Source organism: Microtus pennsylvanicus, chromosome 1, assembly GCF_037038515.1.
Source record: "Microtus pennsylvanicus isolate mMicPen1 chromosome 1, mMicPen1.hap1, whole genome shotgun sequence".
Taxonomy (NCBI): Eukaryota; Metazoa; Chordata; class Mammalia; order Rodentia; family Cricetidae; genus Microtus; species Microtus pennsylvanicus.
Genome location: NC_134579.1, coordinates 209114912 through 209139913, shown reverse-complemented (window position 1 = coordinate 209139913; position 25002 = coordinate 209114912). Strand labels below are relative to the sequence as shown.

Genomic DNA, 25002 nt, shown 5'->3' with positions numbered 1-25002 from the left:
GCTTCTAAGCCAGCCCATGTTTAGATCTGAATTTAACACTTGTTTGCTCACAATGCTTGTGATAAGGTGGGGGCCCCGAGTTGCCCCACAAGGCAAAGATCTGCTAAAGCCTCTCACCCCACTACGATGGCAAAGGGGGTGTTACTGAATGATGAGGTTGAGTTAAAATGGCCCTTTTGACTCTTTATAATGTTTATGGCTATTTAAAAAAAAAATGGCAAAGATTCTCATTTATTATTAATATAAAAAAGGTGCATTTTGGGTTGTTTTCAGATTCTGTCAATGATAATATAAAGGATGTCGCTAAGTTTTTAAGGTAATATGTTATCTAATTCTGAAAATCCACCATGCTAATGTTCAAAGTAGCTGTAAGCATAAATTGTCAAATGATATTTTTAATCTTGGTCAGTTTTACAGGAATAAGATAAAATCTCAGAATTGTTTAATTTGCAAATTTTAAATATCTTTCAGTCATTTCAAGTTCATTTGTTGAGAATTTACAGTTTTGGTCTGTGACATAATTGTACTGAAATATTTGTTTTTATGAGGATTAAGTTCCTAAGTTCCTTATATGCCTCATGATACCTCCCCATTCTACAGGTTGATATTACATTCCGTTGATTATATCCTTTGCTATACAAAAAGCGTCTCAGTTTTAAAAATCTTATTTATTGATTGTTTCTCTCAATGTCTATGCCACTGAGGCTGTGTTTGAAAATGAATTTTAAACTTTTTTTCCTTCTATAAAAAGTTCAATATTGTTGGTTTTATGTTAAAGTCTTTAATTTGTTTGGATTTCAGTTTTGTGCATAGAGATAAATATGGATCTATCTTCATTCTTCTACATGATAATGTCTAATTAATTCTTAAAGGGAGAAACTGACAGTCAAAATGCTGGGCTCATGGCAAATCTCAGGGGGGGGGGGCTGCAAGGCACCCCACTAATTCGGCCAAGGTAAGAGAGGTTCTCCAGGAACCAGTTACAATCTATGCTCCTTAAATGATTAATAAAAGTTTACAGGCATTTTACCCAACCTCTGAAGGTCAGCAGACAGCAGTAGCCATGGCCTACATAGGACAGGCAACATCAGATATAAGAAAAAGTTACAGCAAGTAGATAGGTCACAAGATTATACCTAGTAAAATTTGGAGAGACCAAAAAAAAAATGTTAAACGAGGGACAGAGAAAGGGAAGCGAAAGAGAGAGAGGCGGGAAGCAAAAGAAAGATAGGACTCAGACAGATTAGGAGCCTGGGCAACAGAAGATCAAAGACAAATGAAGAGGAACACTGGAACTGAGTAAAGAATACAAACTGGACACCGTACGAACTAGAAATTTGGGAAAAAGACAAATAAATGACTCGTTCCTCCCTGGTCACTTCTGAATGTATGACCAAAGCCTTTTGTTGACCAAACGAGGGACTTTTGCTTTCGCTGCTGTTTTCAGTTCTGCAGGAGACGCAGGCTGCTTGTCTGCCTCTGCCTCTACCATGCCCTCCTCACCAGGATGACCACCTCTCCCTGCCATCACCGCTGAAGAAATCCTTACCTCCTAGCAACTGCCTTGGTGCTGTGCTTGCTCTAAAGCCTGCATGAGCTCTGACTGCTCACTCTACAGTCTTGCTCCCCTCACCCATGTCAGACTATGATACAGCAGTCACCATGCTACCACAGGTGCCCTCCTGTGCCAGACTACTGCTCCTGTGCTGGGCTGACGTCGATGGACTATGGATCCTGCCAGCATCTGCATAAAGGACAGGCGAATGGCAAAATGGCAGGCTAAGCTGTGCCAGGCAGAGCCGAAAATGAGGGCGAAGCTTGCCAGGGGCACAAGGCTGGCGGTCCGAGCTAAGCAGGTACACAAGACTGAAGGTAAGCGGAAGGCGGGGGCAACATTGGTGGACAGGAAGCAAATGATCTGGGCCAGTAACCTCCCTTCAGGGATGGCGGCCCGACTGGAACGCTGAACTTGTGGCTTTGATACAAGCTCTACAGATGGCAGAGGGAACGTCTATACTAACAGCAGGTATGCTTCAAAGCAATATACAGACAAAAAGGACTGTTGACATCTGCTGAAATTTTGAGCCTCCAGGAGGCCACACATTTGCCAAAGAAGACAGCCATCATACATTGACCAAGATTGAGACATCCAATGTAATGGCTAAGAAGATCATAAAAAAAAATCATCCTAAGGTTTGGGATGCCCAAGATAATCATGTCCCATAATAGACCTGCCTTTGTTGCCCAGGTAAGTTAGGGTGTGGCCAAGACATTGGGGATCAATTGGAACTTAAGCTTACCAACCCCAAAGCTCAGGGCAGATAGATAGGATAAATAAGATTCTAAAAGAACAAATTGACATAATTGGCCCTGGAGACCAGCAAATGACTGGACAGACCTCCCTCCCTCCTGTCCTGTCCTGGGTTCAAAACACCCCGGCAATCGCTGCCACTAGTTCTGTTGCCTGGCTAGTTAGCTGCTGCTCATGTATCCGCTGACAGTGGCTGACCCTGGTGATGAAATCCTGAGCTCAAGGCTTACACAGGGCAGGCACATCCGCTATAAGGTGGGCTTATATCACCTTTAAGGCTCTTCTTTCCTAGAGTCAGAAACCCACAGGGCTCTGCTCATTTTTTTAGGGTCTTTTGAAGCACAATATCAGACAGCAGAAGCAAAAGGCAATTCTGTTCTGTTCCTCCACTGTGTGTCTGGGACCTATTGACAGGAATTATTTTTTTACAGTTTGAGATTTTTCCGGATCAGACCGTTTTGTGCAGATAACTTCAGAGAAAAAGCAAACACACCTAAAGCTTCCTTACCTCTTGATAGGTTTTGTTTTTCTACAGGAAAATCTTGTTTTAATCTGTGGGGTTATGAAATGATATGGCTTTCAAAAGATAAACAGATATGGTTTAATATATGATAAAATAGATATCAATGGGATGTTAAAACTTTTTTTAATGCTGTACTTACAAATGTAAAGCCTGAGTAAGTCAGTCTCAAAAAGATATTTATGTCCTCATTCGCTGTCCTCTGGTTTTAGGGCTTTTTGTTTTGTTTTAAACATTTGTCATCCTGTATTGTATTTTCTCTCATTGTTTGTTAAAGTTCTCACAATGGACACAACCCTGTACATTTGGATAAAGCTGATGCTACAGGATGCAATGGAAACCTGTAGATGCCATGTGGTGCCAGCTGGACCGAAACTGACTTCTCCGGCACATTCTCTGGAGTTGAGGAACAACACTCCCGGTGTCTACAGCAAAAGAGATTTGTATTCATAATACTGAACTTGCCTCTTATGAGAAGGCATCCATGTGTTTCTTAGGGCTGAGTTAAGCTCTTTGTAGTCAATAGACTATTATTGCCACAGTGTTGGGTGCTATTCTCGGGTCTACAGTGGTTCACAATGTCTACCATGTAGTTACTTTCAAGCCTCATTCAGATAATTTTGTTAAGAGCTATGTACACCCTAGAGATGTTCTACTATCTTCTCCCAATACTGCTCTGTAAAGTATAAGTTATTTTGTCCCATCAGTTGTACTAGTTTTCATATGGCTATTGTCTGAGCAAATCTTTCAGAGGTGGTGCTCCATAACAGGAGGGGCCTGGACCTGTTGCTTTTAAAGAAAGGGAGTCTTTGTGCTACACTCAGGGGAAAATGTTACTTTTATGCTGACCATACTGGATTGGTTAGAAGATCCATGACCAAGCTTAGAGAGAGGTTAAGACAGAGACAAAGCTGTTCGAATCACAACAAGGATGGTTCGACGGATGGGTTAATAAGTCTCCCTGGTTTACAACTCTATTGTCTTCTTTGATGGGTCCCTTGATTATCCTCCTTCTGATTCTCCTGTTTGGGCCTTGCATCTTAAACCGCCTGGTCCAGTTTATAAAAGATAGGCTGTCAGTCATTCAGGCCCTAGTACTGACCCATCAGTATCACATGTTACCACAACAAGATACCGAGGTTCTGTAATTGCTTTGAGTAAAAGATTTAACTCATTAACAAAAGAAAAAGGGGGAAATGAAAGACCCTACAGACCCCCTCCTCAAAATCCGCAGCTAGCATGCTCCCGGGGGAACGTCCTGTTTGTTTTAAACAAATCTCCGGATCAGCAGCCAGCCTGCTCCCGTAAGAACATCCCAGGTGCCTGAGAGAACAGGAGATAGAGATAGGAAGACTGCAAGGCAAGATGTCAATAAGATAGGATGTCAACAAAGCAGGTTAGTTATAAGATAGGAACAGGATGACTGTTGCCAGGCATCCATGCTGAGAGAGGAAACCATTCATGCCCCCGCCTCATTCCGGTCGATCGATAACCACGCTTTTGCTTCTGTAAACTTGCTTTTTGCTCTTCCCTATAAAAAGCCCGTCCTCCAGTTGGCAGGTGCGCAAGTCCTCCGAAAGACTTGCTGCCCGCAGGTACCTGTGTTTACTCAATAAACCTCTTGCTAATTGCATCCTGTGGCCTGGTCTCGGAGTGTCCTGGTTCTGGGGTCTTCATCAGAGAGGAAAGGTCCTCTCTGAGGGTCTTTCACTCTTATCCCCCCCCCACACACACACCTGACATCCACTCCTCAGAGGAGGTAAGGCCTCACTTGGGAAGTGTACAAAGTCTGGTATACCAAGTTGAGGCAAGGACTAAGCCCCTTCCCCCATATCAAGGCTGAACAACGTATCCCATCATAGGAAACGGGCTCCAAAATGCCAGTTCATGCATTCAGGATAAGTCCTGGTGCTACTGCCAGACACCCCCACCCCAACAAATCAAGCCACATAACTGTCACCCACATTCAGAGGGCTTAGTTTGGCCCCATGCAGGATCCCCAGCTGTCAGTCCAGAGTCCGTGAGCTCCCACTAGCTCGGGTCAGCTGTCCATGGTTTTCCCAGTCATGATCTTGACCCCCTTGCTCATATGATTGATCCCTGCTCCGTCTCTTCAGCTAAGCTCCAGGAGCTCAGCCCAGTGCTTGGCTGTGACCACTACCTCTGCTTCCATCAGTTACTGGATGAAGGTTCTATGATGACAATTAGGGCAGTCACTAATCTGATTATAGGGGAAGGCCAGTTCAGGCAACCTCTCCATTATTGCTAGGAGTCTTAGCTGGAGTCATCCTTGTGGATTCCTGGGAATTTCCCTAGCTCCTGTTGCTCCCTAACCCAAACAGTAGTATTTTAAGATGGCTGCCCTCTAAACCCATAAACTTTGGCAGATCAGATTGCTCTCTATAGTGTGGTTGGTCTTCCAGTGGAAAGCCTCATGTACAAAACTGAGGTCTTCCATGTAGAAGGAGACCTTCTGGATTCTGCAGCCTAGCAACCCTGACTGAGGTTCCAGTATGCTTCCCAGCAGAATTTGCAGGCTGTACTTTGCTGTTCTTGCTTTCATTCCCACTTTTTTCTGAGTTTATTTTTTAAATGTTTTTAATTGAAATAAAGTTTTATCAGTTTCTCTCCTCCCTTTCCTGCATCCTGTCCCTCCCCATTTACTCTTTGTCAAATTCCTCCCATGATCTCTTGCTCTCAAGTTGATAGCCTCTTTTTCTTTGAATATTATTGTTACCTGTGTGTGTGTGCATATGTGTATGTGTGTAAATGCAAATATATAAATACAATCTATCGAAACTATTTTTGTTGGTAGTACATATATGGTTTTAGGACTGACCAATCCACTCTGTATTGGACAAACAGTAAGGAGGCTCATCCCATGGAGAAGCTAATTCTCGGACTTTCCAGACTGTCCAATGGCTTCTAAAGTTTGGGGGATTATGGTAAGCATGAATGAATTACATCATGTGCACAAAGCTCTACCTATGTCTCATTGTCTGCGAGGGTCTCTGCAGTGAACAATGCATGGGCTGCAGCTGCTGTGATCCAGTGCTTAAATTGCCTGTGGCAGCTGAGACACCTGGGAAAAGAGGCAGAGATAGGACCAGATATCAGAAGTGACACTACCACACCCAGGTGTCAACAGACTTATGGGAGTCCATTGCCCTATTGAAGATTCATCCTAGAATATACTGCACTTTGGTCTTGCACAGTGTTGATAAATGAATTGTTAAAAATATAGACGTGTAAAAAAATAAAATCTAGTTTTAAATTGTTTATCAGGGAGGCAACGTTTCTTTGGGTCAGTTGACCTACAACATCATATTCCTCCCTTGGGAAAATTCACATTTTAGATAGAACCTTTCAAAATTTGACCTTAAACTTCCACTCTCTCTGAAGCGCTATGCTGTCATGGAAGGGGAACAGAGTAGCCGATGACTGATCCTGTCTTTCTAGGAGACTGAAACGAAGCTAATAACCCTGTCATTCTGAATACAGCTGTTCTTTATTGGCTTACATTAATCAGCCCGGCCATCATAAAAGCCACGGAATGCCAGTCAAAGCAGAAAGGACGTGAGGTGTCATCAGGTGGTTGTCACCAGGCTCCTGTGCATCTGTTTTTAAAACAGCAGTGCCAGGCAGCACACCTGGGGCTAGGGGTCAGGCACAATGGGCACACCACTCAGCTGTGACCTATTTTTACAGTTGCAGATCTGGAATACTCAACACCTAAAAGACCTTCCAAAATATCTCTTCTCCAGGATTTTGGAAAAATAATACCATCTTTCCTATGATTACTAGTCGGGCTCCATTGCCTAGGACACGGATCACATTTTTTTGCCCATTGTCTCATCCCTGTACACTCTAGATTGCAAAGACATGAATGCAAGTGTTGGGAATAATACAACAGAAAAAAAGAAAACAGAAAATGCAGAATAGAATACCGGGCTCTAGTCCTGCTTCTTCGCCAATCAGCAAGACAACTTAGCTTAGGGCTTTGACTTCCCTGGCACTATATAATCCAGGAGGCTTCCCTTAGTTCTTCTGAATGATGATTCTGAGCATTTTTCATTCAAAATATGTGTTCTATTAAAAAATCATAGTAATGTGTATTTCCTGTATGCATGTCCTGTGTCGTGGGATGCCAGCTCTGATGATAACTGTCTGCTTTTCTCCTATTCTTAAAAAGTGGATGACTTTCACCCAGCCTGCTAGGGGAGCTTTGTCAACAGGAGGAGCCTTTAAATTCTAATAGTGCAAATACAGAGAGTCAGGTGGAATAATAACAAAGTGTACGTGTGATGACAAAGGAGAAATGAACACATTCATCCTGGAAGACATGTCCCAGCCAGCCTGGTGAGTGACACCGGCCGGCATCCTGCAGTACAAATGCACAATGTTTGCTGCAGCTGGAATTTTCATACTTGATGATGTTTTAAAAAAAAAAATAGCCTTTGTTCGAATCCCGTGTTCTTTTCTAAGCCCCTGATCAAACAGTTTGGCACACTCACTTACGAAACACTAGGATCAGAAGTAAACTTTCTGGCTTGTCTAAACGAATGGTGAAAACAGAATATTTCAATAGATGTTCATTTGCTTTCTTTATTTGCCACCAGAAAATTCATGGCTGTTATAAGAAATATGTCTTCGGGAGGGGTACTGCTTTGTGTTACCTCTCTCTTCTCCATCTATTAAATCAACAGGATGTAATTCATTGTTGGGCCCAAAGGAGTTTCCCCGATGGCAGCACGCTGTGGAGGGAGGCTGGGGGATGAATGAGCACGCGGCAGGAAAGAGCAGCAGGAAGGGATGGTTGGAAGTGCCTTCCTCATCACAAATATGTGTCTTCAATATTTAGTTGTTGTGGCAGAAAACGCCAACAAATACATGAACTGTAAACCATCTGGCTTGAAATATGTTCAAATATGAATGTTCATCTTGACAAATGAAATCTATGGAATTCTGGCATCCACTTTGACTTTTGAAAGATTAACAGCTTGGGTGTGCAAAGGAGGGATTTCTAGACTAGCCTTCTAACTTTGCATTTTCCTGAGCTCAGAAGTCAAATAATTCGCTGCCTAGAGAGGGAGACTTCCCTTTCATTTTGAGGCTTTAATGAAAGCCACTGGCTGCCAGAAACTCCCTGTCACTGTGCCTGTGTGGGGATTTATGCAGAACCCTCTCATGTGCTAAGAAGCAGAGAAACAAATGTGGCTATGTATGTATTATTTAGCATTAAGTGGTGTCTGATGTGTGCCGGGCATGGTAAGATTAAAGAGGTGAGTCCTATCTTTTACCAGATTTCTAAGCCAAGAGGCTCAAACGGGGACACTTAGTTTAGAGCAAGAAACGATAAATTAGTCACTCTGCAGTCCTATACACTGGGAGCTTCAGGAAACCTAACATTAAGGCTCTCCCAAGCAACTTCAGGAACAGCTTTGGAGATGAAACTGGTTACAAGTGTGGGTAGACGATGACGATGAGAGAGGGGGATTCCAGTAAAGCGGAGATGCTCTGAGCCCAGAAACCCAGACAGTGAAGCCTAGAGACTTTGCCTGTAGGCCCCGGGTGTGATCTTTGACTACCCAGGATGCCTCAACTTGAATCTTTAGTTCTTGCACAGGCGCCTGCCACCTCCCCATCTATATTGCAAGAAAGCCAGACCATACACCCACATTCTATACGTATGCACCTTTCCATTGGGAATTGTGACCATGAGAGGAAGGAAAGAATTTTGACACAGATGAGGGAAGGAACCTTGAACTTGGAATCATGAACTAAACTGGTGATATATGCCACTTAAAAATTATAGCAAGAGAATTTTATGTTTCCTGAAGTTAAAACGCAATGTGCTCAATTCAGCCAAAGTTGGGTTATTGTGAGTCAATTACCTCTCATTTTAAAAACAGTTTTATGTTAATACATTTCCTTTTTAAGCGTTTCCTTCTATTCTACTTTTCCTTTAAAAGTAGAATTTATCCAAAACATGATTTATGCAAAAGAATTACATAATTATCACAATAAATTCTCCTTGAAATAATTGTGTAAGTACTGGGGAGTGGATGTGTTTGCTTTTGTTTGTTTTAGTTTCCCATCTCTTTCCACCTCAATATTTAGATGTTGACATGAGCATTTAGAAAAAGGCTAGAAGACGTTTAACTCTTAGAAGATAATCTGGCAATGTTATTTTTAGGCTGTATCTGCAGGGAACCTGGATTTTAGCAAGCAATTGAAAACTACTAGGTGATCAATCCTGCCCTTGAGGATCAAAGTGTTTCTTTGCTGTGTTAACTGACCAGCTAAATGACTGAAAAGAACTAAAATATAATGGATTAGATTAATCCTGAGAGCAGAGCACAGATAACACACAGTTTGCATTCATATATAAAAGCAGTTGATCTACCTTTGCAAATAATGTTCTTTTACCTGCCTTTTCCATTTTCAAAGACTTGTTGGAACTGAAGATACAGCTCAGGCAACAGAACACTTGCCTAGTATACACAAGGCCCTGGGTTCAAAGCCTAGCACAGCATAAAGTGTGCATAATGAATATCACATACTCCTCATCTCAGCTCATAGGAGTTGGAGGCGGGATGACTAGAAGTTCGAGGCCAGCTTGTGCAACATATGTATACGTCAAGGAAGAGCTGTTATTGGTGGGTTTTTCAAAAGAGCTATACTCCAACACTCCAAGTCATCTTTTGTGGTGGACTAGAAGGGCCAGTCAGCATGAGGGAAGACCTTAGAACTAACTAATCGAAATCGGAGTCTACCTTCTCTGCTTTGAGAAACAAGCCGGTATTAACTATTGGCAATGGAAACAGTTCTCTAAGTAGATCCAGTTCTGAGCATATACACTGTATCTCTAGATTCTGTGCAAGCTGCTTCCTCTTAATTTTCTTCCAAGTTCTTTGAAAATGAGTCAGTCTTGAAAATCTGAATTGTACAGATGTCTTCTCTGAAGTAGTATCTAAAGGCACATTTAGGGGTGCGTATGCATCCTCATGTTTTCAGCGGGTTAACTGGGAAACAATGGTTTTACCCCCAAGTGTCAATCATAAAAACTGTTTCTGTGGAAGTTTTCACATATCACACCAACTTGGACTTGAAGTGTGATGTAAGGAATGATGTCTGATATTCTATAAGGTTTAATTCTAAGTCATTGGTGTAATCAGCTTGTTCTTAAATATAAAAAAAAAATTGGAAAATGTGTTTCCATCAATTCCATAAAATTGTTGAGTTCTGAATGAATTTGAATATAATTTAGAATTAAATAGACTATAATTCAGTCTTTGAAATAAGTGAACTAAAATCATCATAAATTCTAACAAAAAAAATGATTGTGAAGATAATCCTTAAGTTAAACCATGAATTAACGCCTTCATAATATGAACACTAACCATTTTTCTATGCCTTTGGGATAATAGCTGTATTTTAAGACAATGTCCATTCCATACAAGGAAATATTTGTCTGCGATCACAGTTTCAGCTGATTCGGTCAGTGGTCATTTATGCCTCAAGCCTGAGCCAAGACAGATGACAATGGGGGGAGCACACGACAGAAGTGGTCAGTCTGCCTCACAGCCTTTGCCTTTAGGACAAATGCAAGTGGCTAGGGTCACCATTCCCATTTCAAGGGATCCCTTCAGTGACTGAACTTCTAAGACCCAGATCCTGAAGATTGTCTCAGCCCCTAGTAGTGCAACAGACACACAAACTTTTCATTTGAGATCCAAAGCATATATAACAAATGATACACACACACACATATACATACACACACACATATATATACATACAAACACGTATATACATACACACATATATACATACATGCACACATATGTACATACAAACATATATACATACAAACACACACACATATACATATATATTTTTCATGTATATATATTATATACATATATATAATTTTCAAAGGTAACTGTGTTCCTACCATCCATGTTATTATGTATCTTAATTGTAACATTGTATAAAGAGCCCAGGAAGCTGAAAAGCTCCAACTCTTGTACTCACTGAATATGAACTGAAGATAATATAAAATCCTGTATGTGTTCCTTCTGAATTAGCATTCATAGTCTAACTGAATAAGGTCTCTAAAATATGGAAATCCTAAACATTTCAAAAATAACAAATCATTTAATCATGGAAGATTATTGACTTAAAATGAATATGAAGATTGTATAGGTTTTTAAGTTTTTAAAAATGTTTTTTAAATGTTGTTGTTGCTGATGGTGTTGCTGTTTGTATGTGTGTGTTTTTCTGTGTGACATTTTATGCACCATGTCCAAGCAGGAACCAAAAGAGACCAGAAGATATTTCAGATACCCTGAAACTGGAGTTGCAGGTGGCTATGAATCTCTTTGTAGGTACTGGGACCTGAACCTGAGTCCTTTACAAGAACAGCAAGTACCCTTAACCACTGAGCCATCTCTCCATGCCCAAAATGTTACATCTTTATATTGTTCATCATTGAACAACTGAAGATCCTAACTTACATGCTGATCTTAAGCAATGTTGCTCCAAAACACCAGTGCCTCTATGTATCTCTACACAGAAAAAGTATGTCTTTTTTTAAGAAGTAAAATTGATAATTTTTTACTGCCACATCCAAAAAAGAGAGAGAAAGAGATAGATTTTTCTGTACCGTCCCCCAATATAGGGAGGTACACCTTGCCACTTGGGGTCACTTGGAGAAACAAGTGACAAAAGAGCATGCTCAGAAGGAAAAAGGAGCAAGGAACAAAATGTAGACCAGGGCCTTTACGGCAGATTTCACACAGGCAAGGCCCCATGAGCAGCCAAGCCAGCCTAAGATCTGATGGTTTAGAGAGCTTCATCAGGCCCTGGGCCATGGATAGTTCTGGCTGGATACCTGGCCCTGGGCTGACTTAGTACAGAGAAGTTGTTTTGGCATATGAAAGATTAATGGCATAGATGGCTGGGTTTATGCATGAAGAAGTCCCAACGGGCAAGCTGTTAACGAAGCTGTTAGCTCTACCTGTTAGGAATTAGCTTACTACCCTATCCTGAGAAGTCTCTCCCCTCACCAAAGCCTGTAAGACCTCTGTTCATGCTGCGGAAATCGATTCCCTCACAATTTTAGAGGCTAGGATCTTGCCTCATCAGTCCATAGTAGCGAAGTCGAGAGAGTGAAAACATGACACTGGCTTGCAGCATTCATTCAGTCCTTGATTACTGACTTGGTCCTTACGGTCATGTTTGCCTCGCCTTTCAACTCTGGGTCACTGAAAATCAAATCTCCAAAGAGTATGGGGGACTCATTAAAATCACAGCACGCCTCAGTATATCAAGGCATCACAAAGTTTATAAAAATAAAATGATAATGAATAACACAGCAGAAGTATTTGCTTGGTTTTCAGTTACTCACTAGCATATTGAAGAAACAATATACCTAATAACATGTAACAGTGATGTGGGATTCCCCTCTGTATGCTGTGAATATTATTGGTTAATAAAGGAACTGTTTGGGGCCTATATCAGAGCTATAGGGGAACAGAGCTAGGCAGGAAAAACTAAACTGAAAGCTGGGAGGAAGAAGGCAGAGTCAAAGAGAAGTCATGTAGCCCTGCCAGAGACAGATGCCAGAACTTTAGCTGGTAAGTCACAGTCACATGGCCATACACAGATTAATAGAAATGGGTTAAATTAATATGTAAGAGTTAGCCAATAAGAAGCTAGAGCTAATGGGCCTGGCAGTGACTTAATACAGTTTCTGTGTGATATTTCAGAGCTAAGAAGCCAAGAACGAAACTAGCAGCCTCCTTGCAACATAACAGTTTATTTGCTTGTAACAGATAAGTTGAAATAAGTGGATTCCTGCAACTTAAACAGGTCCAATTTATAGGAATGCTGTTTGTATCTCTATAGTAGTGTTTTGATATACAAATCCATATATTAACATTTCATATGGTGATTAAAAGTAAAAAAAAATGCTAAAATCAAATCTAGAGTTGAGTCTCAATCATTTATTCACCAACTTCCTTCATTTGACCTTCATCCCACAGTTGTGTAGCAATGTTTATGATATCCCCTTCGAGTCAATGTGTAAGTTAATTGAATAATAGATATCAGTATGGCAATTTCTCAGAAAATTAGGAAACAACCTTCCTCAAGACCCAGTAATACCACTTTGGGGTATATACCGAAAGGATTCTCAAGCATACCACAAGGACATGTGCTCAACTATGTTCATAGCAGCATTGTCTGTCATAGCCAGTACCAGGAAACAACCTAAATGCCCCTTGACCAAAGAATGGATAAAAAAGTGTTACATTTACACAATGGAGTACTACATAGCAGAAATAAATAGTGACATCTTATAATTTGCAGGCAAATGGATGGAGCTAGAAAACATCATACTGAGTGAGGTAACCCAGACACAGAAAGACAATTAACATATATACTCACTCATAAGTGTTTTTTAAACATAAAGCAAAAAAAAAAAAACAACCTACAAATCACAATCCCAGAAAACCTAGACAACAATGAGGACCCTAAGAGAGACATACATGGATCTAATCTACATGGGAAGTAGAAAAAGACAAGATCTGCTGAGTAAATTGGGAGCATGAGGACCATGGGAGAGGGTTGAAGTGGGGAGGGGAGCAGAGAAAAATGTATAGCTCAATAAAACGAATTAAAAAAATACTCAAAACTTCTTAACTAAGGGCCCAGGTAAATGCAAGCCTACAGAAGTCCACAGCTATTACTCTAATTGGGTTTTTAATTTTTAAAAGTTCTTTCAGCACAGCTAAACAAATCAACCCTATGAAAATACACATGGGCAATTCTCCAAAAGATTCGAAGCTCACCTATTTAATTATTTAAAAGGTTTTTTGATTTAATCTTAATTTATCTGTATGGGTATTTAACCTGAGTATATGTCTGTGTACCAGTTGTGTGTCTGGTGTCCTCAGAAACCGGAAGAGGGTATCTGACTCCCTGTAAATGGAGTTATAGACTGTTGTGAGCCACCATATGGGTTCTGGGAATTGAGCCTGGGTCCTCTGGAAGAGCAGCAACTGCTCTTAATTGCTAGGCCATCTCTCCAGCACTCTATCTTAAAAAAAAAAAAAAATTTAATGAAAATGTCTGGGCCAGAACAAGCCAGAAAATTGTGTCACTTGAGAAAGCTTTGTCTTAGAATCACAGTCACTATATTTAATAACTAAGACTAACATTAAAATCAGAGAATGAGCCGGGCGGTGGTGGCACACACCTCTAAACCCAGCATGCAGTAGGCTGAGGTAGGCGGATCTCTGTGAGTTCGAGGCCAGCCTGATCTACAGAGCAAGTTCCAGAGCAGGCTCCAAAGCTACAGAGAAACCCTGTCTCAAAAAAACAAAAATCAAAATATTAGAGAATGACCAGCCCTTACTGGAAACACCAAAGTGTGTGTGCTCCTGGTGGGAGTGGGCACACGTACGCACACTCATACACACTCACTCACACCCACACACACCACAAGTATACACACACACACACACACACAAAGAAGCATACTTTATGTTTTTATCAACAAACTTTTTGTTTTTGGGACAGGGTTTCTCTGTGTATCCCTGGCTGTCCTGGAACTCACTCTGTAGACCAGGCTGACCTCAAACTCACAAATCCACCTCACCTGCCTCTGCCTTCTAAGTGCTGGGATTAAAGGAGCTCACCATCATTCCCTAGCTATCTTCATATTTATTAAGTTTACAAGAGTTTTCCTATCTGGGAATTTTAGAATCTTTTGCACAATATTCTGGAAATTGGTTCAGTCCCTATTTTCTCAGCGCTCTCTCTCTCTCTCTCTCTCTCTCTCTCTCTCTCTCTCTCTCTCTCTCTCTCTCTCTCTCTCTCTGCCTTCTATTGAGACTTTTGGAGAGGAGAAAAGACTCAGTAATGTGGGGAACGTTGGGTGGAAATCCTTGACTATTCCCAGCAGTCTTCATAAATAAGATTCTCTCTCAGATTTGCACACAGACGTATTAGCATCATGACTGCAATCATGGAGAGGATGAATGGCACATGGGCAAGAAGACAATTTAACGAAATGAGTTTCTTCCCCTTGGAATTCTTTGAAGAGGACAATCACTGGAGGACAGAGACTTGTATTTAACCAGGTTATGAAGCGCTTCAGCTTGATGATATGCTCTTGGCACTAAGTCCTTAATTAGAAATTCCATGAGAGCTGCTCCCAACAGGTGCCCCAAGACAAAATGATGAAATGAGCTAGAAGGGAGCCCCTTGCTAAGCACACAGCACACAGGCTCGGACGAACGGGAGGGAATAACGTGTCGGTTGTACGAGAAGCGTCATGACGGTGTGCTGGATTTTGAACGAGAGTGTGTCCGTTGTGGTGGTGGTGAGTACCACTCCCCTTAGTTGTCTCTAAGAGTCACTCATTCTCAGGGTGACGACATTTCCAGACAATTAAAGTCTGGAAATACAAAGTGAAGTGTAAGTCTGAAAACTTCTTAGCAAACATTCATTGAATCTATTTAATTTACCCTTGTAGAATCGTGCTAAGTTGTTTTTCTGCTCAGTTCATTCTTAAGTATTCAAGTCAAGTAGTTTGTTTTGCATGATGTAGAAGTACATCTCTCTAACAAATAAAGCTTTTAGTTAGACTGTGGATTTGTCATTTTTCTAGAGTTCTTTTCCACCTCTTCTCACCACGGCCAATCCCTGTTGACTAAGGAGAGTCTAAGCTTGTCAGGAAATACTTTGAAGTTGACCCCACGCATTTAAAACAACATTAGCAAAATTAGTCATTTCTTCTTATTTGTAATCACTGCTAAAATCTAATCTGGAAGAAATAAACGGATGGAACAATTCCGATGAATACTGACAAGCTCTCCATAGCATCTGAAAAGACAAAGAAGCCCAAGTGATCCTGAGTGGGGGGATTAGGGGTGGACAATGGCATTAACCATGTCTCCTTTTGCTCTATCCTAGCTCTCATGGCTGGCAGTAAATTTCTATCTGTTTATTGACACGTTCTGTTGGTATGCCGAAGAGGAGGCTTTCTTTTACACACGAGTTATTCTGGGTGTAAGTAGCTTTAATGACAATCTGTTATTGTTTCAGAAAAGCCTTCTATTTTTCCAAGCTTCCATGTTTTCACTCTCCCTCCTTTTCCTGTCTCTAACTTGTGGACAGTCTACCCTAGCATGGGCCCGAGCATCTGCGGCGTGCCTCAATTTTAACTGCATGCTAATTCTGTTACCTGTCAGCCGGAACTTCATTGCGCTGGTGAGAGGAACGAGTGTGGTAAGTACAAAGATATTTTAAGCAAGCTCAGTTGTTGTTTATTCCTAACATACTGCAACTGAAGGCTGGAGAGATGGCCCAGCAGGTACGAGTGCTTTCTATGCAAATCTTAGGATATGAGTTCAAATCCCCAGAGTTCGTGTAAAAAGCAGAGTGTATTTGTCTGTCTGTCTGTGTGTGTGTGTGTGTGTGTGTGTGTGTGTGTGTGTGTGTAACACCAGCACTGCTGTAAGTCAGAGGCAGGACACTCACCAGAGACTAACTGGCCAGCAACTGACTAACTCCGGGCTCAAAAAGGGCTCTAATCTCAAGGGAATAAAGAAAAGTCTGAAAGAGTAGGCAACCTGATATTCTCTGACTTTGGACTGTGTGCATACACACACACACACACACACACACACACACACAGAGTTTCTACAAGTGTGATTGAAAAACATGTAATTTCCTGTAAAACTCCCAGTAATTTGTGTTTACACCAGTTAAAACCGAAGGTCAGTACCTCTGATTTGACTTTGGTGTTTGTTATGGACATTGGACTTGTCACTCCACTGTTTCCCTTGTGGAGATGAAAGGATTATGGCGATTTGAACTGCAGATATTTCTGACTGAAGGGAGATAAATAAGATGTTGAGATAGGCTCCACTTAGGGAGCATCCGAGTTCCTACCATAACCACCATCCCAGGGCCTGGATGGAATCTGGTGATTCTGACTGATCAGGGCGTGGTAGCCATATTTATTTCACCATGCTAATACCTGCTTTCCTCTCTGCATGAAAACAACATGCAGGAAAATAAGATTGCCAGGCACCTTTATCAGAAGAAATACTTCCTGTGGAATCAGCCCAGCTTAATGAATATTAGTCATAGATGCAGAGTGGCTTTCTTTACATAATAAGAAATAGTGTCTGAGTCACTAAAAACACATGGGGGGGTGGCAGTTATCGCTTCTGTGTTCTTTATGCTGACGGAGGCATGGCTATAAGGTTTATTTAAGAGCTTTGAGTTATAGCCAGAGATCTAAGAATTCCCACACTTGGATTGAGCTGAAATCCCAGCAAAACGGGTAAAAAAAATTTAGTTTTGCTATGATCAGTTGCCACTGGCTTGTATGTCCTGTGTCCTGACCTGAAGCAACACAGAGGTCAGTGGAGCCCAAGTCTGGACCTCTGAGGTCTCAGGGGGATGTTAGCTCTGCATCCACCCCTTACTCATCTGTTCTTTTGTTCTGATGCTTCAGTGCTGCAGAGGACCATGGGGAAGGCAACTGGACAAAAACCTCAAGTTCCACAAACTTGTTGCCTACGGGATAGCTGTTAATGCGGGTAAGAGCTTGCTAGTGGTCTAATGGGCTTGTTCGGTACTATCTAACTTCATAGTTTGTTCCCATCTCTCCAAGTGTCGCCTCTAGAGAAAAGAAACTTTGACCTTTTATCCGACCACATGAAACCTTGCCTTTACCTTATTTTTCAGTTTCTAATCTATACTCAAACGAGTTTTTCCATAATCATGCCTCAATTATCAAAGGAAAGTTATTGAAATTTCCTTTTGTTTGTGAATAAGAGGCTCATTCGTAATACAATGATAGATGCCTACTTAAATGAGCATTTTGCTATTCACAGAATCCAAAACTAAAATCAACTTATATCCAAAATCTCACTCATATAATCAAAAATAGTTCCTGCCGTTTAGGGAATGTTAGACACAGATAGAATAGTGTTTGTCTTAGTGTGGTAAGGATACCTTACCCTTAGCTCTGCAATCAGAGGCAGAACAAGGACAGAAGAGTGGTCATGTGAACTGGATTCTGAAGAGTATTGAGTTAGTGAACGTAAAGGAAGCATGAAAAATACACATTGTACAGCCATAGGAGCTGCTACTCTCCCTGTTACACTGTCATTTAAGAAGAAATTAGAATCTGTGTTCAAAGATAGACACCCAGGAGGAAGAAAAGGAAGAGAGGGGAGGCTGACTTGTGGTTTTGCTGGGAAACAAAGACGTTGAAGTAAAGGCCACCGGAACCATAAAGAGTTATGATTCAGGACTCTTCCTCTCAAACTAATTTAACTATAAAATGTTTTCCTCATTTGTTTTTATTCTCTCATGCATAAAAAATAGCAGAGTAAAAGGAACACTCAAAACAAATGTGAATTTAATTAAGCAACAAGACATGACAGACGGTGCCCGAGTGCCAATTAACACAAGTTTGGGTGTGCAGCGAAACGTGGGGAGAAGAGTCTCCCCATCGATTGTCTTAAACGCCAGATCAAACCAACTCAAGGTCCGCTTTACAGAAGGGCTTTGTGGTTTTGAGGAATTTGATGTAAACAAAGCCAAGCCCTAGAGGAAACAGTTGGCGGATGGAGGGTTAGAGACAAGAGTGGTCTAGCTGCACCTCTCAGGGCCAGGAAGGAATGCCGCAGAATACACCTGTGTGCTTAGAGCCCTTGGAAGTAAGTAGCAATGCCTGTATATACAGACATCAGCTTGGAAATGGAAGTCATTGCCACACTCTGAAACTATCAAAACTCAGAATTAATTTGCCCTGAGGACACTGAGCTCCCTGCAGTGGGCAGGTTCCAGGCACAGACCAGGAAGCCAGAAGGAATTCTAGGAATCTCTGGCTTGCTTTAAAAATTTTCAAAATTCCTTATTTTTAGCTGGGTAGTGGTGGCACATGCCTTTACTCCCAGTACTTGGGAGGCAGAGGCAGGCAGATCTCTGTGAGTTTGAGGCCAGCCTGGTCTTCAAGAACTAGTTCCAGGACAGGCACCAAAGTTACAGAGAAACCTTGTTTTTTTTTTATTTTTTTTTTTAAAAAAGCAAAAACAAAATCAAAATTCCTTATTTTTGCATTAGGAATCGAGATTGAACACAGTAAAGGGGCAAAAGGGATCTTATCACTATACATAGCTTAAAGGTAGAAAGTTATAAATATATAAGGGGGGAGAGTCATTAAAATCTATCAGAAAGAGACATAAATGCTACATAAAAATGTGAGCTGTGGAAAGGCTTTCTTCTTAAACCTCTGGGTTTATATTCTTTGTATGTATTCGTAAATCAATAGTATAAATGCATAGGTAATATACGTTGAATGTCTCCTATGAGCAGAGGGCCCTGATAAGACCGAGGCCCCTGTGATCCGCATTGTTTCCGGATGATGTGAAATTTAGTGTGAGCAGTATTTGCCCAGGATCACGTGTCAAGATTCTTTTATTGTCCCTCTGGGTTTGGCTATGTGAGCTCAGAGTGGGTCTCTTCAGCATTCTGTGGAATTAAAAGAGCATCAATAACAATATAATTGCTCTGCCTCAGTGAGATATATGGATTAAATCTACTTAGGGAATCTTAAGAATATGGGGTTGTTCATTCACTTGTGTAATTGCAAATAAGGTCAATCAAACCCCAGGGCATGGCAGATGGATTTTCAGCTAACTTGCCACACCCTCATTGCCTTTTCCCCTTGGGTACTCTCCAGAGTCCTGGATGCCTTGGCTTAGATGTTCCCTCTGCCAAAATTCCCTCTCCTTCATGGTCCTCCTTGAGTAAGGCACTACCATATCAAGGACCCACTGTCTGACCAATTGTCCTAGATCCCTGCTTTCTCTACATGCCACACTCCCTAAACAAGCGTGACAGTCCTGTCTATGAGAGCCCTGGAGGCATGGGGTATCTCTCAAATCTTAGCAGCCCTGGTCACTAACATAAGAAGACTGCAACAGATTTGATCAAAGCTGGGCGGGTGGCATCTACTCACATTGGAGAGAGGCTGGAGAGATTGATAGGAAAGGGTACAAGACACAAATGCCCGAGCTCTGGGTGGATGGAGCAGGGTTGGAGGATGAATGGATTCAAAACCATGCTAATCATTCAAGATCATAAATTCACATTCTGCTGCAAGGAGAAAAAGCAAGATGTTCTTTTCTCCCTCTTCGCCTCAAAAATCTCCGAAAGGGCATTAGTATTCTTTCCAGCCCCCTCTTCTTGAACTCCTGCTGCTCGTCTCTGCTCCTGGACATCTCCTGGGGCTCACCCTGCCAGGGTCTGAACTGTATCTCCCAGCAATGTACCCTCATCCGGTCTTCCATGGCAACCAGCCCCGCTGCTGTGGTTTCCAGCCCAACCACAGCAGGCGGGGTGGTGGAAGGGAAATGCTCTCCCTTGTCCAATCCTTGACAAAGCAATTACTGCATTTCACATTAACTAAGAAATGTGGCTAGCAACTGTGCTTTGTGGGGGGCGTGGGGGGGAGCAAAGCCCCAGTTTCATAGCTACACCTTGCTTTCCTCGTTCGTCCTTCTGCCGTATTCACGGGGGAGCAGCTGCAGTGTCCCTGAGCTTATTTTATTAGCCTCGCCCATTATGCTGCTTCTCAAACGGCCAACTGGCTTAATAGAGGTGTGTAACCTTGGAAGAAATGCATCCGCGGAGAAGTTTGCATGCCAACCTCTGATTTCTCATCCGTTCCCCTAGAAGTTGAACCACAGGCTCTAATTGGTGGGATCACTAAAGGATGTAATTAGAGACTGGTGGCTGTAGGCTCCGGAGGGGAGGGAAGAGGTAAAACAATGCTCTCTAATCAAGGGCATCACGGAAAAGGCAGTGGCAGGAGCCATTTCTTCCTGCCTTCCTGCTTGCCTGCCTACGATAAGCACAAACCTCCTCCGACAGCGAATAAATCGTGTTCAGGGACCTGGAAGCCCACTGGTATAAAAATCGTAGTTTCACGGCCTTTACGTTCTTATTAACGTGGATCTTTCTGGATTCCCTGGTCCATGGCAGACCTTGAGGACCCCTCCCATTGAAAAGCAGTACTTGGAGCCTGGGTTTCCATCAACGAAAGTTGTAAATTGTGACCCACACAGCTCTTTCTGCAAATTCTGCAGCTTGTGTCTGCCAGGTTTCAGGGGTGTAAAATTACCCTGAGTGCAACTCCTGATGAGTTGCTAAAATTAGTTCGCAAGCATCAATAAACAGAGCAGGGGCAGGTTGAGATGAGAGGCTACCGAATAAAGGTACTGAGAAAATAATGATTTGGAGCTCCCAAGGTAGAGACGGCCCCAAAGGCACAAACTCCTCCAGATCTGACCTCTAACAAATTGCTACCAACTGGTTCACCACTTCCACTGGAGGTACGCAGAGAGTCAACAAGGCTCCACCCGGAGTCCTGCCTCGTAGGTTTTAATGTGACTTACAAACACATGGCTCACAGCGTGCCAGAACACATCGGTTCTCTACCAGGCCCCACATTGGAAAGGCAGCCAGATTCTGACTTCAGAAGCACTGGGGAGATTCTCTCCTAGGTCCTCGCTTCCATGCCACCTTAATTAAGGAGTGCCTAACTCCAGACCCTCTGCCGTATCTGACAGGCAGGCAGAAGGGTACCAGAATTGACCCCTTTCCAAGATCCTCTCAATTATCCCCCCTTTGATCTCCAGGGGGAAAACCAAGAAGGAAAAGAAAGACATAAACGGCACTTTCTTGGGGCGACTAGCTCTAATTGTAGCCTTTATGATTTTTTTTTGTCTGCTCTTCAATAAAACTTCCTTATTTGAATTCAGAAGTTCACAGACCAATTAAATGCGCATGCACAGCATTGCCAAGATAGCTGGTCTCTCGAAAAGTATTTGGGTGAGAAAATAAAATTGTAGGAAGACCCGCTGGTAGCCCGGTACGTCGGGGTGGGTTACGGAAAGAGGTATCTTGAGCGCTTGCCAGGCACAGCGGAGTGTACCATGGAAAGTCAGCAAGGGCACAAAAAGGAACTCATTTTCAGTTGGGGCATTGGATTCAGTGCAAGAGGAAACTCTCCCATTTAAACAAATTAACATACGAATTTCACATCTGTAGATTCTCTTTGAATGATAAGCATTTTCAGTGAGCTTCAGAGAAAGCATCACGTGGCATCACGTGATGGGAGGGATCTAAGATGCCATGTGGGGGTGGCATGGGCATTTTTTTGCTCAATCTACCCATTTGACAGATAAGAAAATAGAGGCGGAAATAAACTAGGTAACTGAAAAGCATCCACTTCGGTGTTATTTCTGCTAGACACTAACACCCAATCTAATCTAATCTCAAAGATGATGAGGGCTATAAACTAATGCATCAGCATCTTACACCCACTTCAGAAATAACTACTGCCACACCACAATGTTTTGATTGTTCATATTAAAAAGAATAAGACATGTTTTTTAGAAAAAGGAAGAAAATTCAATGTCTGAAAGGGAAAAGAGTAATACATATCCTGTGACCTCCAGGTCCCAGAAATCCTGAGTTTAACAGCTCACAGATCTATTTTTAGTTTTCAACTTAGGTCAACTCTAAGAGGAAAATAAAGCATTTACACGATCAAAATGGGCTCGGGTTTTTTTTATCCTGGGGGTCCCTGAGATAACTAAAATAGTACGTATTTAATCTACTTTGTTAAACCAGACCAAGGTGGAGAAGGCAGAAGCAAAGAAACATTTAATATATAAGCTTTAAAGTACTTGAAAAATATGGGTACCATAGTTTTGCAAAGTCCTTAGAGGTCACCTCTTGAGGTGTCTTGGGCTTCCTTCTCCACTTGGTTAGCGTCTTCAGCTCAAAGAGAAGAGACCTGGCAACAGAAGAGAATCAGTAGCTCCATGTCCTAAGTCATCCATCCCACACATTTTAGTTTAACACTGTTAGATTCTCTTGTGGACATCAACTAATCGAAAGCAGGTTGTGATCTGCTCATTACAAGGGAGAGGAGTGTCAGAAAAACCATTTCTTCCTGACAGTTGGTGATAGACAGTCCATTGGTAAACAAGTCTCTTAATATGATATGAAAATCAGTTTCCATTCCCAGGAAATGGGAATGCCCCAGTACCTGTCTCCCTGGAGGGAGAATGAAAGAAAGCAATGAGCAAAGAAGTGAGTGGGGGAAGGGTCAAATGGAAGCAAACACTTAGGATAACTGCGGTGATGATCTCAGACACCAGGGAGGCAGAGGCAGGCAGATCTCTGTGAGTTCGAGGCCAGCCTGGTCTACGAGAGCTAGTTCCAGGACAGGAACCAAAAGCTACAAAGAAACCCTGTCTCGAAAAATCCAAAAAAAAAAGAAAGAAAGAAAGAAAGAAAGAAAGAAAGAAAGAAAGAAAGAAAGAAAGAAATGCCAGAAATATACATCAGTAGATACACATCTCCAATCAGAAAACAATCAATTGCTTTCTTGACCCTTCCTTTTTAATCCCTGTCTTTCTGTAACTCAATGTCATTTAGCAAATAATCGTGAAATATATACTGATGCTAAGCTGAGGTTTCAAACGGACAAGTCTTGATGAGCCAAAGTCCTTTGGAGACACGTGAGCATAGATAAATGTTCAGAACGGTACTTTCTGAGAAGCTGTAATCAAAATATGGTGTGTGTGCACATGTGTGTGTGTGTGTGCACTTGAAGAATGTGTGTACGAAACAGCTTTTGAACTGAGTCTTAAAGCATGAGCAGGAGCAGAGCTTTGCCATTCAGAAGAGGAGCTGAATTTGACATAAGGAGCTCAGTTTACAGAAAAGAAAATTCTGCTAAATAGAAGATGGAATTTCTTAGTAACAGCGCAGCTATGACACAGGCACCAAAATAGCAGCAATATTCTGAGAAGTTTAGTGTGTGCATTCGTACCTACACATGTGTCTTGTGTGTGCAATCATACTTGCACATATGTGTCTTGTGTGTGTGTTCATACCTGTGCACATGTGTCTTGTGTGTGTGTTCATACCTGTGCACATGTGTCTTGTGTGTGTATTCATACCTGTGCACATGTGTCTTGTGTGTGTATTCATACCTGTGCACATGTGTCTTGTGTGTGTATTCATACCTGTGCACATGTGTCTTGTGTGTGTATTCATACCTGTGCACATGTGTCTTGTGTGTGTATTCACACCTGTGCACATGTGTCTTGTGTGTGTGTTCATGCCTTGCACATGTGTCTTGTGTGTGTATTCATACCTGTGCACATGTGTCTTGTGTGTGTATTCATACCTGTGCACATGTGTCTTGTGTGTGTATTCATACCTGTGCACATGTGTCTTGTGTGTGTATTCATACCTGTGCACATGTGTCTTGTGTGTGTATTCATACCTGTGCACATGTGTCTTGTGTGTGCATTCATACCTGTGCACATGTGTCTTGTGTGTGTATTCATACCTGTGCACATGTGTCTTGTGTGTGCATTCATACCTGTGCACATGTGTCTTGTGTGTGTATTCATACCTGCGCACATGTGTCTTGTGTGTGCATTCAGAACTGCATACATGTGTCTTGTGTGCATGCGTTCATGCCTGTGCACATGTATGTATGGGGACCAGAAGTTGGCATTAGGTGTCTTCCTCTCTTGTTTTTGACCATATTTTTTGAGACAGGGTCTCTCCATGAGGTGGGAGCTCACCATATTTCTTGGATAGACTGGCTGTCCAGCAATTCCAGGCTTCAACCTCTCTCCCAATCTCTGCCCCACCCAGTATTGAGGTCATAAACCTGAACTGCTGTGCCCAGTTCTTATATAGGTGCTAGGGACAGACCAGAAGCTGCTTGGGTTTTTTTTCCCCTTCATTCTGCCCCACCTCCAATCACAGCGTACAACCATGGAGAATACTGTAACACACCCACAATGTGTACAGACTATAACAGTAGCTGGCACAGCTACTTCCTGTTGAGGATGCAGAAGAAGCTATGAAAGTGGGAAAATAACTATGTCCTGAATAATGAATCCTGCATTCACACTGGAGTCTGATCACAATGGTGTGTGTCAACTGGCCACTCACCTTGGTCTCCATGGAGATAAGGTGACAGCTGACTTCCCGACAGACTTCCCGAGCTAGGAGAAAGCAGCATGGATGCAGAATCTTCAGA

The 25002-nt window shown here is 42.1% G+C and overlaps 1 protein-coding gene across 1 annotated transcript in view; it reads left to right on the top strand.

Moving 5' to 3' along the window:
• The first annotated feature begins 15174 nt into the window (after positions 1-15174).
• The window catches only part of Nox3 (NADPH oxidase 3), a 66418-nt gene continuing 56590 nt past the window's right edge, over positions 15175-25002 (top strand). The window contains exons 1-4 of the mRNA XM_075959293.1: positions 15175-15222; positions 15816-15911; positions 16020-16130; positions 17368-17452. Coding sequence (XP_075815408.1) covers positions 15175-15222; positions 15816-15911; positions 16020-16130; positions 17368-17452 — 340 coding nt within the window. The remainder of the gene's footprint in view (positions 15223-15815; positions 15912-16019; positions 16131-17367; positions 17453-25002) is intronic.